This window comes from Balaenoptera acutorostrata, chromosome 18, assembly GCF_949987535.1.
Source record: "Balaenoptera acutorostrata chromosome 18, mBalAcu1.1, whole genome shotgun sequence".
In the NCBI taxonomy this organism is placed as follows: domain Eukaryota; kingdom Metazoa; phylum Chordata; class Mammalia; order Artiodactyla; family Balaenopteridae; genus Balaenoptera; species Balaenoptera acutorostrata.
The window spans coordinates 14,611,403-14,627,874 of NC_080081.1; the positions used below are offsets into that span (position 1 = coordinate 14,611,403).

Sequence of the window (16,472 nt, forward strand, 5' to 3'; positions counted from 1 at the left end):
CATTTGTTTAAAAACTGATTATTTAAAATAATACATTTGAATTATTTAGAGTCTCTAAAGCTACTTAAAAGAACTGTGGATGCATTTTTTTATTATTATTGGGAGGGAAGTGTTTAATCTATAGCCTTTTAAAAAATGATCCCATTTTATACTGTAAAATGCTCTATATTCTCAAAGCACTTAGGCATCTGCTATCTCATCTGATCCCTGTAATAAGTGTGAAGAAGCCGGGCAGCGCTGTAATCCCTGCACTGCATACAGGTGAGGACCCTGAGGCTCAGAGACCTTGGGGGACACAAGGCCACACGGCTGCTAAGTGCCTCCTGCACCTATTCAAACTGGTCCAGGCTCCTAGGATATTAGGATTTCATAACTTTTGGGTTGTATCTAGTGATGTCATGAGTAGATAGAATGACACCTCTGTTACACACTGGGAACAAAGAAACTTCCAAAGAACCTCAATCATGTCTGCTTCATCACAGAAGAAAGTGAATGACAGGCATTCATCCTTTGTTATGGGCTGAGTCCTGTCACCTTCTATTTTATATGTTGAAGTCCTAATCCCCAGTACCTCAGAACGTGACTGTATTTAGAGACAGGATCTTTAAAGAGGTGAATAAGTTAAAATGAAGTCATATAGGTGGGCCCTAATCTGACTGGTGTCCTTATAAAAAGAGATTAGGACACAGGCATACAGAGGGATGACCATGCAAAGACACAGAGAGAAGACAGCATCTCCAAGCCAAGGAGAGAGGCCTCAGAGGAAAACAACCCTACCAACACTTTAACTTCAGACTTCCAACCTCCAGAGCTGTGAGGAAATAAATGTCTATTGTTTAAGTCGCATACTACGTGGTCCTTGTACCGCAGCCCTAGCAAACTAACACATCATTCAGCTTTATGTATCTAAAAAGTACTTTCCTCTACGATTTCATGGATCATCTAAAAGGGTCAATCAGACAGTGATTCAGCTTGCCTGCACCAACGTTTTCAGAGAAGCAACTATGTGGTCAAGAAAACGTGACTTGGAAGCACCTCTCCCCAGATGTTTTCTTTTCAAATGAATGAATTCTGTTCTGTTAGAGTGAAAAGCTTGTTGCCTTAGGCTAGTCCTCCCTGTGTTACAGCTCTGAACAACGCATTGGTATCTGATGCTTGCACGTTTAAAAAGTTGACAATCTGACAGGTTGTTCTCCTAAGAGGACTGAGCATATGTAGAAATAATGTCAAGAGGATATTCAACTAGGATGGGAATCAAGATACGTATTTCCTTATGTCTTTCTGTAGAGGTGACCTGAGCCAGTGGCAGGACTGAAATCCAAGAGTGATGTTCTGCCACCCTGTGAACTTGGGTGACTGGCCCCTCCTTGGCTACCACGAAAGGAGCAGCGTTCTCAGGCTCGACACAGAGCAGAGTACCTAGGGTGGAACTCAGTCTCCCCTACCAATTCACCCCCTGCGCTCCCTGGACCTGTGACCTTAGGTGAGCCCTGGACCCAGTCTCCTCATCCATGATGGGGGATAAAAAAAGGACCGTGATGAGGATTAAGTGCAATCATACATGCGAGAAGTATGTAAAATAAATTATAAAGAACTACACAAATGTAACTTAACACTAATCTTAGTTAAAGTAGGTGCAGGATTACTAGACCAGGAATCACAAGATTTCTAATTCTATGACCTATCCCTGCTTTTGTATTTATGTTACAGTTGATTTAAAACATATACTGAAAGAACAGATTTCAAATTGTGTATCTGCTGCAAGCTAGCTTAACACTAGTTATATATAGAAGACCACCTTCCTTCTAAGGGGGCCTTAGTTTCCTCACCTGTAAAATGAGGATGTTGAACCCTATTATCTTATAAGAGACTTTTTAAATGAAGACTTTGACACATAGGTGGGGACATCTCTCTTTGATGTGAAATGCCTAAGGTCAAAAGACCAAAAGGGTTTGGGAGATTCCTGGCCATTTTGTGACTAGGTTATACAGGGAATCTCAAATTATTTTCAGATCTTCAGAAGGAAGGTCTCTAGTAAATGAAAGTGCTCTGTGAATTTCAGGCATAAAAAAATATAGGGCTCCAAGGGCAGCTTCTGTACGTTTGCATACAATATAAGTACTTATGAAAAGTTCAGAACACACACTTCATCATCCCTAAACCTAGATATGAACTCCAACTCTGCCCGTTCTTCAGCCAGCTCTGTGACCCTGGACCATTTCCTACTCTATGAACAGTGGAAGGTACTGCTCTTCATTTCTAAGGAGGAGGAATGAGATGAAACAGTGACAGAGGGAACTTAGGCTACATTTTAGATAAACCTTTCTAAAGAAGTACTTAGATACTGGGACATGTTTTCTTTAAGTGATGGATTAAATATTATACAAGTAATTTTATGCAGAAATGCAGAAAAGTATAAATGAGGAAAAATGCACCCATAATTTAATGCCCAGAGATAAAGTTTTGATGGGAAGACTTATCATATACAGTCAGAAACCTCTTCCCACGTGAGCCACACATCTCAGTGGGCAAGAAGACCAGACCTCCCCTCCCTCCCTCCATCCTTCCATCAACCCCACTCCTACCTTGTTCCAGAAAGAATTACAGGCAGCTGCATGACAATGGCTAACCCTTAAACCAGACCTCAGTTATCACATCTGTAGGAGATACTACCACCTGACCATTGTTAGAAAGGTACGTGACCCAAATGTTACTCATCAAGCACCTTTCTCACGCCATGTACAGTGCTTAGTGCTTTCACACATCTCATCTCTGTGAAAATACTTTGTAAACCTTCAAGCACCATTCAGACTACAGTGTTAGGGTACTGTGAATTCTTTATTTGTCCTGATGACAATTTCATCTTCTAGAAGGTAGAGGAAGCATAAGGGGGCAACTGGACCTAATTCTAAACAACAAATAGGGAGAAAGTGACAGTATCATGTAGGAGTTTTCTTTACTCCTAGAAGGTTAGAAAACAGAAGTGACCTACACCTTTCCCTGGTAGATCTCCCTAGGCCAGAAACATTCCAGATGTTTTTCCCCTCAAACTTCCTGGATGTTCCTTGACAGCACTCGTATCACAATGTGCTGAGCACCAATCAGAATGTAATGTAGAGGGTCTGCAAAATGAGAGTGTTTTGTGCTCTATGGGAATCTGAACCCATTAAGTCCAAACATGTGGAAAGTCCAATCCAAAATCTCTCAGGCACACGTGCATGTGCACGTCCTGCACCCCACCCTCACCGCTTCTGCAGATGTTCAGCAGACCCACCTTCAACTTGCAGTGTGTTGTTAAGACCCACTCATGAAGCTTTGTCTCTGGAGGCTTATAATTGAAAAGTGCACAGAGTGCTTATCACCAGACCCCTGGTGGAGATCATGCGAAGAGTGTAAAGAGTAAATCCTGGAGACGAACTTTAATCACAACTCCCTGCGGCAGGCTTACCTGTTCTCCTGTTTCAATGAGGGCAGCAGCCTCGTCCTTGCCCAGTTGTTGCACCATCTTGTAAAATAGGCCGTCTCTATCTTGCAGCAAATCATATGGCTTATCGTATTCTTCCAGTCTCCCTGAATCCAAAACCTGTTGATCAGCAGAAAAAAACCCATTGCACACAATGTTTCACAATAAAGTATTAGAACCCAGACAATATTTTGTAAAGGAACAGGAGGGGAAGAATAGAGAAAATCTGTTTGGGTGGTAGGCCTGGCTGGTGTTTTAATGGTTTGATTAACTTGTTTTACTAGGCAGATAAAGGCCTAACCTGACCTTTTATTACTATAATGTTATAGGAAAGGAAGAAAAATGAGTTTTAGACTATGATTTCTTTAAATTAATTTTTATTGGAGTACAGTTGCTTTACAATGTTGTGTTAGCTTCTACTGCACAGCAAAATGAATCAGCCATACATATACATATATCCCCTCCCTTTTGGATTTCCCCCCCATTTAGGTCACCCCAGTGCATCAAGTAGAGCACTCAGCAGTCTGGCATTTTATATTCTGCCAAGGGCATTTGGGGTGGTTATCATTAGTTAGTGCTTTTACCTCTCCAGACTCTGAGCTTTAAGGGCTATTTATACAGAAACACAGAGTTGGGAAATTTCTTGATTTAAGAAAATCAAACTCTATCTAAAGTCAGGTTGATGTCATACAAACCAGATGGCAGTGACCTGACAGCAAATTAACTGTTAAGTTGGTTTGATAGAATCTCAGTAGTATTTGGGAAAAAAGTAAATGCCTCCAGAATTTCTTTAGGGTTGTGAACTAAAAAATTGCCTGTCATATCAGTGAACAAAGGATGTTGCAGCCATCAAGCCACCACATTACAGCTGCCCTGACAATAAGCCCTGAGGGAACTCAGGATGGAACCAGAATGTGTGCAGCCACCCCCAGCAGTGCACCCTGAGGAGACTCAGGATGAGAAAAACACAGGATACTGGCCTCAGATAGCTGAGGTGCACATCAAAGGAATGATTTCAATGATCCCAGACTTTGCATCTTCCCATGTATAGAAAAGCACTAATTCATTAACTTGGGATGTCTGGTTTTCTTTGATTAACAGTAATCTTTTAATGTTCTGACTACCTGGTCTTTTGTTGCAAAAACTCTTACATATCCTGGCTCATCCCCTTGCCTCTTCAGAATCATTTCTCACTGTTATGAGATGCTTTGTCCCTAAGCCTTCACAATGTCCACCACATAAAATGTAACTCTCAACTTCCAGGTTTTGCTTTTTTTTTTCTTTTTCAGTCGACAGGGTCCTGGATTATGTTAGTTGCTAAGAGGGGCAGAATCCCTTGTCTGAGAGGTTAAGATGCTTCGTCAACTTGGCTTTGATTGTAGTTTATTATTCTGAGAGTGAAAGGCTGGCAAAAAGAGCTGCTACATAAGCAGCATTAGCAGAATTTCTCTGCACAGAAGAAATCCCTAGAACTCCAATTTTTTCTTTGACTAAGACTAAAGAAGCAAGTAAGAAATTGAGCTTCAAATTCTAATGCTCACAGCCTGCACAGTGCCCAGGGACAGCCCAACCTGAACTGCCGAGGATCTGAATCTTTTTTCACAAGTTATCTTTCTTTGCTTCTTTTTCTCTCTCTTCAGCTGTCTGCCGTTCAGCCCTTTTGTGCACATTGATATGTCCCTAGTTGAAAATTAAAAGGGAGAGGAAGGGGGTCTTAACTCTCTTAACTCTTTCTACTTATTAGTGGCTTTGCATAATGGTTTTAGAGGGGAAAAAAGAATCTGAAACAATTGGCCCAAATGACATAGCTATAAAGATAGTTCTGATGTTAAGTGGTACTTAGTTCTTCATGTAGAGTAACTGTATCTTAAGAGAATATGCAGCAACTCTGAACAGGACACAGGTTGTTCTTCCATATCTAGTACTGCAGTTAATTCCATCCCATGTCATTTAATTTGAAACATTTATTAAGTCTCCTAAGGGCAGAAAAGTAGTCAAGATGGTGGAGTAGGGGGATGCAGAGTTCACATCTCCCCACAACTAGGGCACCTGCCAGACTCGGGGGATGGGAGCAACCCCCGAACGACTGGCCTACAAACTCCAGTGCTGGAAGCCTCAGGCCAAACAACCAGTAAGACAGGAAGATAGTCCCACCCATCAAAAAAAAAAAAAGATGACAAAAAAATATGTTACAGATGAAGGAGCAAGGTAAAAACCTATAAGACCAAATAAATGAAGAGGAAATAGGCAACCTACCTGAAAAAGAATTCAGAGTGATGATAGTAAAGATGATCCAAAATCTTGGAAATAAAATGGAGAAAATACAAGAAACGTTTAACAAGGACCTAGAAGAATTGAAGAGCAAACAATGATGAACAACACAATAAATGAAATTAAAAATTCTCTAGAAGGAATCAATAGCAGAATAAATGAGGCAGAAGAATGGATAAGTGACCTGGAAAATAAAATAGTGGAAACAACTACCGCAGAGCAGAATAAAGAAAAAAGAATGAAAAGAATTGACAATCTCAGAGACCTCTGGGACAACACTTAACACACCAACATTCGAATTATAGGGGTCCCAGAAGAAGAGAAAAAGAGAGGGTCTCAGAAAATATTCAAAGAGATTATAGTCAAAAACGTCCCTAACATGGGAAAGGAAAGAGCTACCCAGGAATCTCGGAGAGTCCCATACAGGATAAACCCTAGGAGAAACACACCAAGATGCATATTAATCAAACAAACAAAAATTAAATTCAAAGAAAAAATACTAAAAGCAGCAAGGGAAAAGCAAAAAATAACATACAAGGGAATCCCCATAAGGTTATCAGCTTATTTTTCAGCAGGAACTCTGCAGCCAGAAGGGAGTGGCAGGATATACTTAAAGTGATGAAAGAGAAAAACCTACAACCAAGATTACTCTACCCAGCAAGGATCTCATTCAGATTCGACCAAGAAATCAAAAGCTTTACAGACAAGCAAAAGCTAAGAGAATTCAGCACCACCAAACCAGCTTTACAACAAATGCTAAAGGAACTTCTCTAGGCAAGAAACACAAGAGAAGGAAAACACCTACAATAACGAACCCAAAACATTTAAGAAAATGGGAATAGGAACACACATATCGATAATTACCTTAAATGTAAAAGGATTAAATGCTCCAACCAAAAGACACAGACTGGCTGAATGGATACAAAAACAAGACCTGTATATATGCTGTCTACAAGAGACCCACTTCAGACCTAGGGACACATAGAGACTGAAAGTGAGGGGATGGAAAAAGATACTCCATGCACATGGAAATCAAAAGAAAGCTGGAGTAGCAACACTCATATCAGATAAAATAGACTTTAAAATAAAGACTGTTACAAGAGACAAAGGACACTACATAATGATCAAGGGATCAATCGAAGAAGATGTAACAACTGTAAATATGCACCCAACATGGGAGCACCTCGATACATAAGGGAAATGCTAACAACCATAAAAGGGGAAATCAACAGTAACACAATGATAGTAGGGGACTTTAACACCTCACATATCAATGGACAGATCATCCAAACAGAAAATAAATAAGGAAATACAAGGTTTAAATGACACAATAGACCAGATAGATTTAATTGATATTTATAGGACATTCCACTCAAAAGTGGCAGCATACACTTTCTTCTCAAGTTGCACATGGAACATTTTCCAGGATAGATGACATCTTGGGTCACAAATCAAGCCTCAGAAAATTTAAGAAAACTGAAATCGTATCAAGCATCTTTTGCGACCACAACGCTATAAGATTAGAAATGAATTACAGGGGAAAAAAACTAAAAAAACACAAATACATGGAGGCTAAACTGTGTGGTACTAAAAAACAAAGAGATCACTGAAGAAATCAAAGAGAAAAAAAAAAATAGAAACAAATGACAATGAAAACACAATGACCCAAAACCTATGGGATGCCACAAAAGCAGGTCTAAGAGGGACGTTTACAGCAATTCATTCTCACCTCAAGAAACAAGAAAAATGTGAAATAAACCTAACCTTACACGTAAAGCAACTAGAAAAAGAAGAACAAACAAAACTCAAAGTCAGTAGAAGGAAAGAAATCATAAAGATCAGAGCAGAAATAAATGAAAAAGAAATGAAGGAAACAATAGCAAAGATCAATAAAACTAAGAGCTGGTTCTTTGAGAAGATAAACAAAACTGATAAACCTTTAGCCAGACTCATCAAGAAAGAAAGGGAGAGGGCACATCAATAAAATTAGAAATGAAAAAGGAGAAATTGCAACTGACACCTCAGAAATACAAAGGATCATAAGAGACTACTACGAGCAACTATATGCCAACCTAGAAGGAATGGACAAATTCTTGCAAAGGTACAATTTTCCAGGACTGAACCAGGAATAATTAGAAAGTATAAACAGACCTATCACAAGTAATGAAATTGAAACTGTAATTAAAAATCTTCCAACAAACAAAAGTCCAGGACCAGACAGCTTCACAGGCAAATTCTATCAAACATTTAGAAAGAGCTAACCCCTATCCTGCGCAAACTCTTCCAAAAAATGGCAGAGGGAGGAACACTCCCAAATTCGTTCTATGAGGCCACCATCACCCTGATACCAAAACCAGATGAAGCTATCACAGAAAAAAGAAAATTACAGACCAATATCCCTGATGAACATAGATGCAAAAATCCTCAACAAAATACCAGCAAAGAGAATCCAACAACACATTAAAAGGATCATACACCATCATCAAGTGGGATTTATCCCAGGGATGCAAGGATTCTTTAATATATGGAAATCAATGTGCTACACCATATTAACAAATTAAGGAATAAAAAACAAGATCATCTTGACAGATGCAGAAAAAGCTTTTGACAAAATTCAACACCCATTTATGATAAAAACTCTCCAGAACATGGGCATAGAGGGAACCTACTTCAACATAATAAAGGCCATATATGACAAACCCACAGCAAACATCATTCTCAATGGTGAAAAAATGAAAGCATTTCCACTAAGATCAGGAAGAAGACAGGGATGTCCACTCTCGCCACTCTTACTCAACATAGTTTTGGAAGTCCTAGCCATGGCAATCAGAGAAGAAAAAGAAAAGGAACAAATTGGAAAAGAAGAAGTAAAACTGTCACTGTTTGCAGATGACATACTATACACAGAAAATCCTAAAGATGTCACCAGAAAGATACTAGAACTAATCAATGAATTTGGTAAGGCTGAAGCATACAAAATTAATGCATAGAAATCTCTTGCATTCCTATACACTAACAACGAAAGATCAGAAAGAGAAGTTAAGGAAACAATCCCATTCATCATCACAACAAAAAGAATAAAATACCTAGGAAGAGACTACCTAAGGAGGCAAAAGACCTGTACTGAGAAAACTATAAAACACTGATGAAAGAAATCAAACATGACAGAAGCAGATGGAGAAATATACCATGTTCTTGGATTAGAAGAATCAGTGTTGTGAAAATGACTATACTACCCAAAGCAATCTACAGATTCAATGCAATCCCTATCAAATTACCAATGGCATTCTTCACAGAATTAGAACAAAAAATTTTACAATTTGTATGGAAACACAAAAGACCCCGAATAGCCAAAGCAATCTTGAGAAAGAAAACCGGAGCTGGAACAATCAGGCTCCCTGACTTCAGACTATACTACAAAGCTACAGTAATCAAGACATCATGGTACTTGTACAAAATCAGAAATATAGATCAATGGTACAGGATAGAAAGCCCAGAGATAAACCCATGCACATATGGTCACCTTATCTTTGATAAAGGAGGCAAGAATATACAATGGAGAAAAGACAGCCTCTTCAATAAGTGGTGCTGGGAAAATTAGACAGATACATGTAAAAGTATGAAATTAGAACACTCCCTGACACCATACACAAAAATAAACTCACTGTATGCTAACACATCTATATGGAATCTAAAAAAAAAATTAAAAAGTTTTGAAGAACCTAGGGGCAGGATGGGAATAAGGACGCAGACCTACTAGAGAATGGACTTGAAGACATGGGGAGGGGGAAGGGTAAGCTGGGACAAACAGAGAGTGGCATGGACATATATACACTACTAAATGTAAAATCGATAGCTAGTGGGAAGCAGCTGCATAGCACACAGAGATCAGCTTGGTGCTTTGTGACCACCTAGAGGGGTGGGATAGGGAGGGTGGGAGGGAGGGAGACGCAAGAGGGAAGAGATGGGGATATATGTATATGTACAGCTGATTCACTTTGTTATGAAGCAGAAACTAACACACCATTGTACAGCAATTATACTCCAATAAAGATGTTAAAAAAAAATACAGGCCCAATCCCTGAGAGTATGGTTTGATATTCTGGATTGGGTTTCTGGAATCTGTCATTACTTTAAAAAGAAAAAACAAAGCTTTCAGAACAGACAATCACTTGCTTTCCACAAAGGAAAGAGGTACAGGCTTCCCTCGGAGATACTGCAGGTTCAGTTCCAGAACACCAGAATGAAGTGAGTATCGCAATAAAGTGAGTCACATGAATTTCCTGATTTCCCAGGGCATATAGAAGTTATGTTTACACTATACTGCAGCCTATCAAGTGTGCAATAGCATTATGTTTGGAAAAACACAATGTACAGACCTTAATTTAAAAATAATTTATTGCTAAAAAATACTAACCATCATCAGAGTCTTTAGCAAGTCATAGTAGTAACAGCAAAGATCACTGATCACAGATCACCATAAGAGATGTAGTGATGGTGAAAAAGTTTGAAATACTGTGACAATTACCAAAACGTGACAAAGACACGGAGTGAGCAGTATTGTTGGAAAAATGGCACTGATAGACTTGCTCCACACAGAGATGTGACAAACCTTCAATTTGTAAAAAAAGAAAAAAAAAAACCAGTATCTGTGAAGTGCAATAGAAAAAGGTATGCCTTTATTTCTAAAGCAAGCAAGAAAAAAAATTGCCTCAAAAATCAAAGTTTTGAGAAAGAACATTATTGGTGTTTTTGTTGAATTGAAAGCCAACTGATAATCAGAAGCTCTAGAACAAAATACAAGGTTTACACCTGGGGTGGATGGAGCACAGAAGACAATTCCCTAGCTCTGAAGCTAGGGGATGAATGTCTCTTGGGTCCTCTGAGGTCTAATCCTGCCATTCCTACCAAAGGAGTCAGCGACCGCAACCAGCTCGGACCAGGATATAAACAAGTGGCCAAGTTTACATCTCCTGGTGGGACCTCCCCGTGTTATCATCGATGAAATCTTGGCCAGGGAGCCCTAAACCGAAGGTCTCCCAACACAGGAGTGGGAAGGGCAGCTCCACAGTGAAGGACAAGGTCCACCATGAAAAACGTCGGTCATCGCAAAGGTGACAGGCTCCAAAGAGAACCCTTGCATTTCCCTTCTCCCTCCGTCTTCACCATTCACCCAGATGGTCAGTCTCCACACCCAGAAACCAGTATCAACTCCTCTCTCTTCCCTCAGATCCCACGTTCGATCCATCACATAGTCCACTTGGCTCCACTTTGTAATCCACCCCAAATCCAACCATCTCACCATTTCCACTGCTAGCACCTTAGTCTAAGCCACCAACAGTCGAGAAAGGGCACAACTGTAAGAGAGAGTGAACACTGCATTTGGAGAACTGAAAGACCATCAATGTGGTTTTACCTGTAAAGGAAAGAGGGAGAGCAGAGAAGGACAAAACCAGAAAGGTGGGGAGGGGCCAGGATGTAAACTGCTTTGTAAAACCACGTTAAAGATTTCTTCAAAGACACTGACCAAGAGAGAAAAATCTGAGGTTATAGAAATTTACCAGAAGAGACTGGTAAGTAAAGCATTAAACAAATGGACATATTTTGATAATGGCAACAAAGTTGATTGATTCACATCTATGGACGTTCACACCTGTGGATCAAGTGCTGATGGATAAGACTTAGGACTGAAGAGCTGACACGTCTGCCAAATTTTGTCCTCCCTTACTGTTTCCCTAACCGATCATACATTGCAAGGTGACTGCGATACCAAAAAACAAAAATAAAACTCCAGGGTACATTTAGGAGAAAAGAATTTATTTGAATGGACCCCTAACTGAGCTAGAGATCAAGCCATCTTTCTGCTGCTGCCTCTAAAGCCTGACAAGGGGCTTGAAACAGGTAGATTTCACAGCATCATTCGTTTATTGTGGAAGAAGGACACTTTTGGGGATAGTCTGAGAAATACAATGCTGCAATTCTCAGAGGTAAGAACAAGAAAGTGACAGGTAAAAAGTAGAACTAAAATGTTACTTTTCCAATTAGCATTCAAGACCACAAAATGAGAGGGACTTCCCTGATGCCGTGCAGTGGTTAAGACTTCGCACTCCCAATGCAGGGGACCCGGATTCGATCCCTGGTCAGGGAACTAGATCCCACATGCATGCCGCAACTAAGAGTCTGCATGCCACAACTAAGGAGCCTACCTGCCGCAACTAAGGAGTCGGTGAGCCGCAACTGAGGAGCCCGTGAGCCACAACTAAGGAGCCCGCCTGCCACAACTAAGACCTGGTGCAACCAAGTAAATAAATATTAAAAAAAAAAAAAAGGAACACAAAATGAGGGACTAAGGATGCCTGATGCTAAACATTTCTGGAATTTAAGAGTCACTGTCCTACAACCTTGGAATGTTACCTGATCCCTCATGATAGTCTGCAGGAGAGGCCTGCTTCCTACTGTGATGTTCTAGTCCAGATGACCAGACACAATGCTTGGAGCCTAGAGCATCCCTTTGGTTGGGGATGCCCCACTCCTGTCGTCTGCCTCCCCAGAGCTCACTCCTGTGCACGTCCAGCTCAGGGGAGTGAGGCTAAAGGCACTGCTTCAGTGCTGACAGTCTGCTATCTACTCAGTGCCCCCACTGATGATCCCATCTGACAATGAATGTGAAGTAGGATGGGAGGTGATATTCCAGAAACTGCCTAAGAAGTCAAGAGAGATAGTACCATTATCATTAAACATAAGGAAGTCTGGGTATTACTGATTATTACCTGTTTTTTATGGACCATCAAATTCACTGGTTAACTGCATCTGTTGCCTCTTATGCATCATATGCAGGCGTTCTTTACCTATTTCATTACTAATCAGCATCACTGGACACTGTGGTGTCTCCTGACAACAGTTACCATCCATAAGATGAGTGAAGTCAGCTCACTGTCACAGGCTACAGGTTAACCTTAAAATACCCTGCATTCCTTGAGATTATATGCAGCCAAAGGTTTTTCCTTTGAGGGATGATTCCCTTATCATTTTATAAAGCCACACCCTAACATTTATTGAAACTCAGCAGGGAAAGAACAAAGAAAGAAGATGAAAATGAGAGAGAAAAGCAATAGAGGGAGGAAGGAAGGAAATAAAGCTAAGGAAGGAAATATTAAATTACTAAGAAAGAAAAAGCCAATCAAACCTGGAAGGAAGATACTAGACAGATATCCAGAGGCCCAAGCTTTGTGTGCAAAGTCCAGATTTACTGTGTGAGACTTACTAGTTGTTTATATGCAGTACCTCAGCCCCTGATCCACTTTTCTTTCTGTACTCTCATCTGTGATGCAAAGGCTGGGTCTCTGCAAATCACATTTCAGAAGACCTTTGGCCAGCTGGCCTTTGTTCGGTTTTGTCAGTAGGGGGCACTAGAGGGAGACTGAAGGTGGGAATCAGAGCTAATGGTCTAGCTGGTTTCTGCTGCTCCTGCAGCAGCATCTCAGCAGTGGGACCTGACTCCAGCTCCCAGCTTCTATTAGCACATGGAGAACTAGCCTCATTGTGCTCCCTCACAAATACGGCCAGCAACTAGGCAGTGGCCTCTCCTTGGAGGTCTGAGCGCTGACTCTTTAGAGCCTCTCTTCTGAGTTCTTAGTTCTGGAGATCTGTCCTAGGACACAGTAGCTGCTTCCTAAAATTAGTACCCCAGTGTTTCATTTTTCTAGCCCTCCAATTCCTGTGTAACAAATTTCCTATATTAAATCCTTTCTGTTGAAATAGTTTGTTTTTCTCACTAGGCCCTTTCTTCTCATGGACTCCCCTCTGACAGCAACAGCTGAGAAATTCTGCAACCTTAGCCAACCTCGTGGCAGTCTAAATGAAAGGCTAATTTTTTGATTAAGGGAATCCAAAAATGCTGAAACAATTGTGACACAGCCAAGATGACCATCTTCTACCTCTCTGAAATATGAAGCCATAACTTGGGTTTGGAATATTTTCATGGTTGGCCATCTTAAAAAAATGACAATTTAATAAACTTTTAACTCATTATTGACCAGAGACATATAATATGTCTTTTGTTACCTGAATATTATTGACCAGAGACATTTCAGTATTCACTTACATAACAAATCGCTGGCCACAGGCATTAGTTTCTGCAAAAATCCCCCAGTCAATAATGTGTTAATATGAAAATATGAAATTACTGGATATATTATTTAATAGCACATTCTGAAAGTGTAGTTAAGTACTTGAGTTATTGTCAGGAATGAGAGGAGAAACTAAGAGAAAATTAAATTATTGGAGGTTCCTTCCTATCAAGTTTTACAAGGAAGGATGTGTTGAAAAAATTGAACATAAATGGAAACAACTGAAATTCCACAGGTGAAGGTCTTACCATTATCCTGTCGCTGTCAATAATGGTGGGCAGTCTGTTTGTGATGGTTAGCACAGTGCACTGAACAAATTTCTCATGGATTTTTTTTGTATTAACTCATCAGTTCTGGAAACAAAGAAGTTGAATTTAGTTCAGTAAAGACAGAAATAGCAGACTTAAGACTTAAAAAAAAATCACATATTTTTATAATGTTTTAAAAAATCAATACTTTAAGACATAATCTTGTTCCTAAAAAACTAAGTATAAGAAGTCTTGGAAATTTACTATTTTTCATAAAACAATGGAAAATAGTCTTCCCTCAAAATTGCTTGAAAGTATCAGGAGCTGGATTTAGGAATCTAGCTCTCACAGGATACCTAATAACAACATTAACACTATATAACATGTTTTGGTTTCTTCTTTTGTTTTCTGGAATTAATGTTAACAAGAGATATCTTTCGGGCAAAGAGAACACTTAGAAACATTTCTCAGCATCACTAAATGTTTTCCATTTACAACATTTAAATTTTGGATACCAGGTTTCATGGACCTCAGCTCCATACCTTGGGTCCACATTTGATGTGGCTTTGTCAATAATCAATATCTGATTTTTCCTGAGAATAGCCCTAGCAAGACATACCAGTTGTCTCTGTCCAGCACTGAAGTTCGATCCTGATTCTGCTAATTCAGTATCCATTTTACCAGGAACACCTTTGATGGCTTCTTTAAATTGTACCTGTGGATACAGAAAGAACATTTTCCTAAACAAACTGCTACTGAAGTAGACAATCCTCTTAGACATTTAAAAAATAAATATAAATATATAAATAAACTGAACTTATAAGGCACCGTATTTCTATCATCTTAAACATTTTCAAAGTAACCTACTGCATGTACTGTATCTACCAACCAGGTGCCAACGCCCCTCATAGGAAGTTAACACAGATGTCAGATGGTTTCCACATTTTATGGAAACTTCTTACTTTTCAAAAAGAAAGGCTGGTGTGGGCTGGAAAGAGAGAGTGAAATGCAATCAGCAGATGGGGAAGAGCTTTTAGTAGAGCAGAGCCAGCAGTAAATGAAGTAAAAGGAGAGCCTGCTCACCTAAATACAAGGCCCAGAGAAATGGAAATGTGACCTGTCGCCAAAGCCAGGACTGAATCACATGGTTCCTGATGCACAGGCCGCTGATACCCAGATTTCTGTATCTTGGTTTTCAGTATGATGAGACATACTTGTGCCCTAACAGAGGATCAACGTATCAACGTAGAACATAACTGGGTGATTTCTTCACAGTTTTGACATGACATAGCACTCTCAATTGTAAATCCCAGTATCTAAGCTGTTTTGTTGTTGTTTTTTAACAGAAGCAACACATCGATGATTCATTTCCAGAGTTTTATCTACTGTGCTCTTTTAACCTTTGAGTGATAAAGTGCTTCATCTTCTTCAGTCACTACTTATGCTATGTTTACAGAGCTGCCCTTGCTTTTTAGGTGCCCTAATTGGCACCAATTTCTGATGAACTTTCTTCAGTTTATAGTCAGCTGGCTATTCTTCAGTATAAGAAAAACACATTTCAGCATATTCTGAAAAGTAACCAAGATGAGACGGGCACCATCATTAGGACTGTCTCCCTTCTGAATGTCCATCTCCACCAAGGGAGAAGGAGGAGACAGAACTAACAGGACCTAAAAAAAATTTTTAAAAAGCATCCTTTTCTTTTAATTGAAGTTCTTAAAGAGGAAAACATAGTGGTGCGCTCTCACTCACTTGCAGGCCAACTCTATGAGTTTGGGTTCACATGTCTAGTTTGGCATCATTTATTAACCAATGACTGGGATTTTTAGTTCACTTAAAAACTGACCTCATTAAAAAAAAAAATTGACCTCACTGCTTTAGTGGTATGTCTTAAGAGTGAGAAATCATCCCATCATTCTGTTTCTCTGGGAATTATTTCTTTATGACATTTGTATGTTTTTCAATAAAGGATGTGGTAGGTTTTATTTTAAAAAGTCATAAAGAAATAATTCCTAGAGAAACAAAATGATGGGATGATTTCTCACTTTAAGACATATCAGTAAAGTAACAGGGTTAATTCCAGAAGCAATACATGGAAACCACACACTTCACTTTGTGAAATAAACTCATGTTTATTTCTTTTTACAGAAAGTTCCAAATGTAGTTTAAATAAAGGTAGATCTCAGTATTGTCTACCACTTCCACCACCTCATCATTTTTAGAATTGAGAGGCTACTAAATTTTATCTAAATTTTGGCTCCTACAGATGAATTAAGTATAAGTTAGGGCCAAGTTCTAAGATAGTTTTTTTTACAGGATTTGTCTCCCAATTAACATTTCCTCTCTGTCCAAAATTCTAGA

The 16,472-nt window shown here is 39.5% G+C and overlaps 1 protein-coding gene across 1 annotated transcript in view; it reads right to left on the reverse strand.

Moving 5' to 3' along the window:
- Positions 1-16,472, reverse strand: part of LOC130705642 (ATP-binding cassette sub-family C member 4-like) — a 193,929-nt gene that overhangs the window by 14,328 nt on the left and 163,129 nt on the right. The window contains 4 exon segments of the mRNA XM_057533225.1: positions 3,449-3,583; positions 14,112-14,191; positions 14,194-14,216; positions 14,654-14,826. Coding sequence (XP_057389208.1) covers positions 3,449-3,583; positions 14,112-14,191; positions 14,194-14,216; positions 14,654-14,826 — 411 coding nt within the window.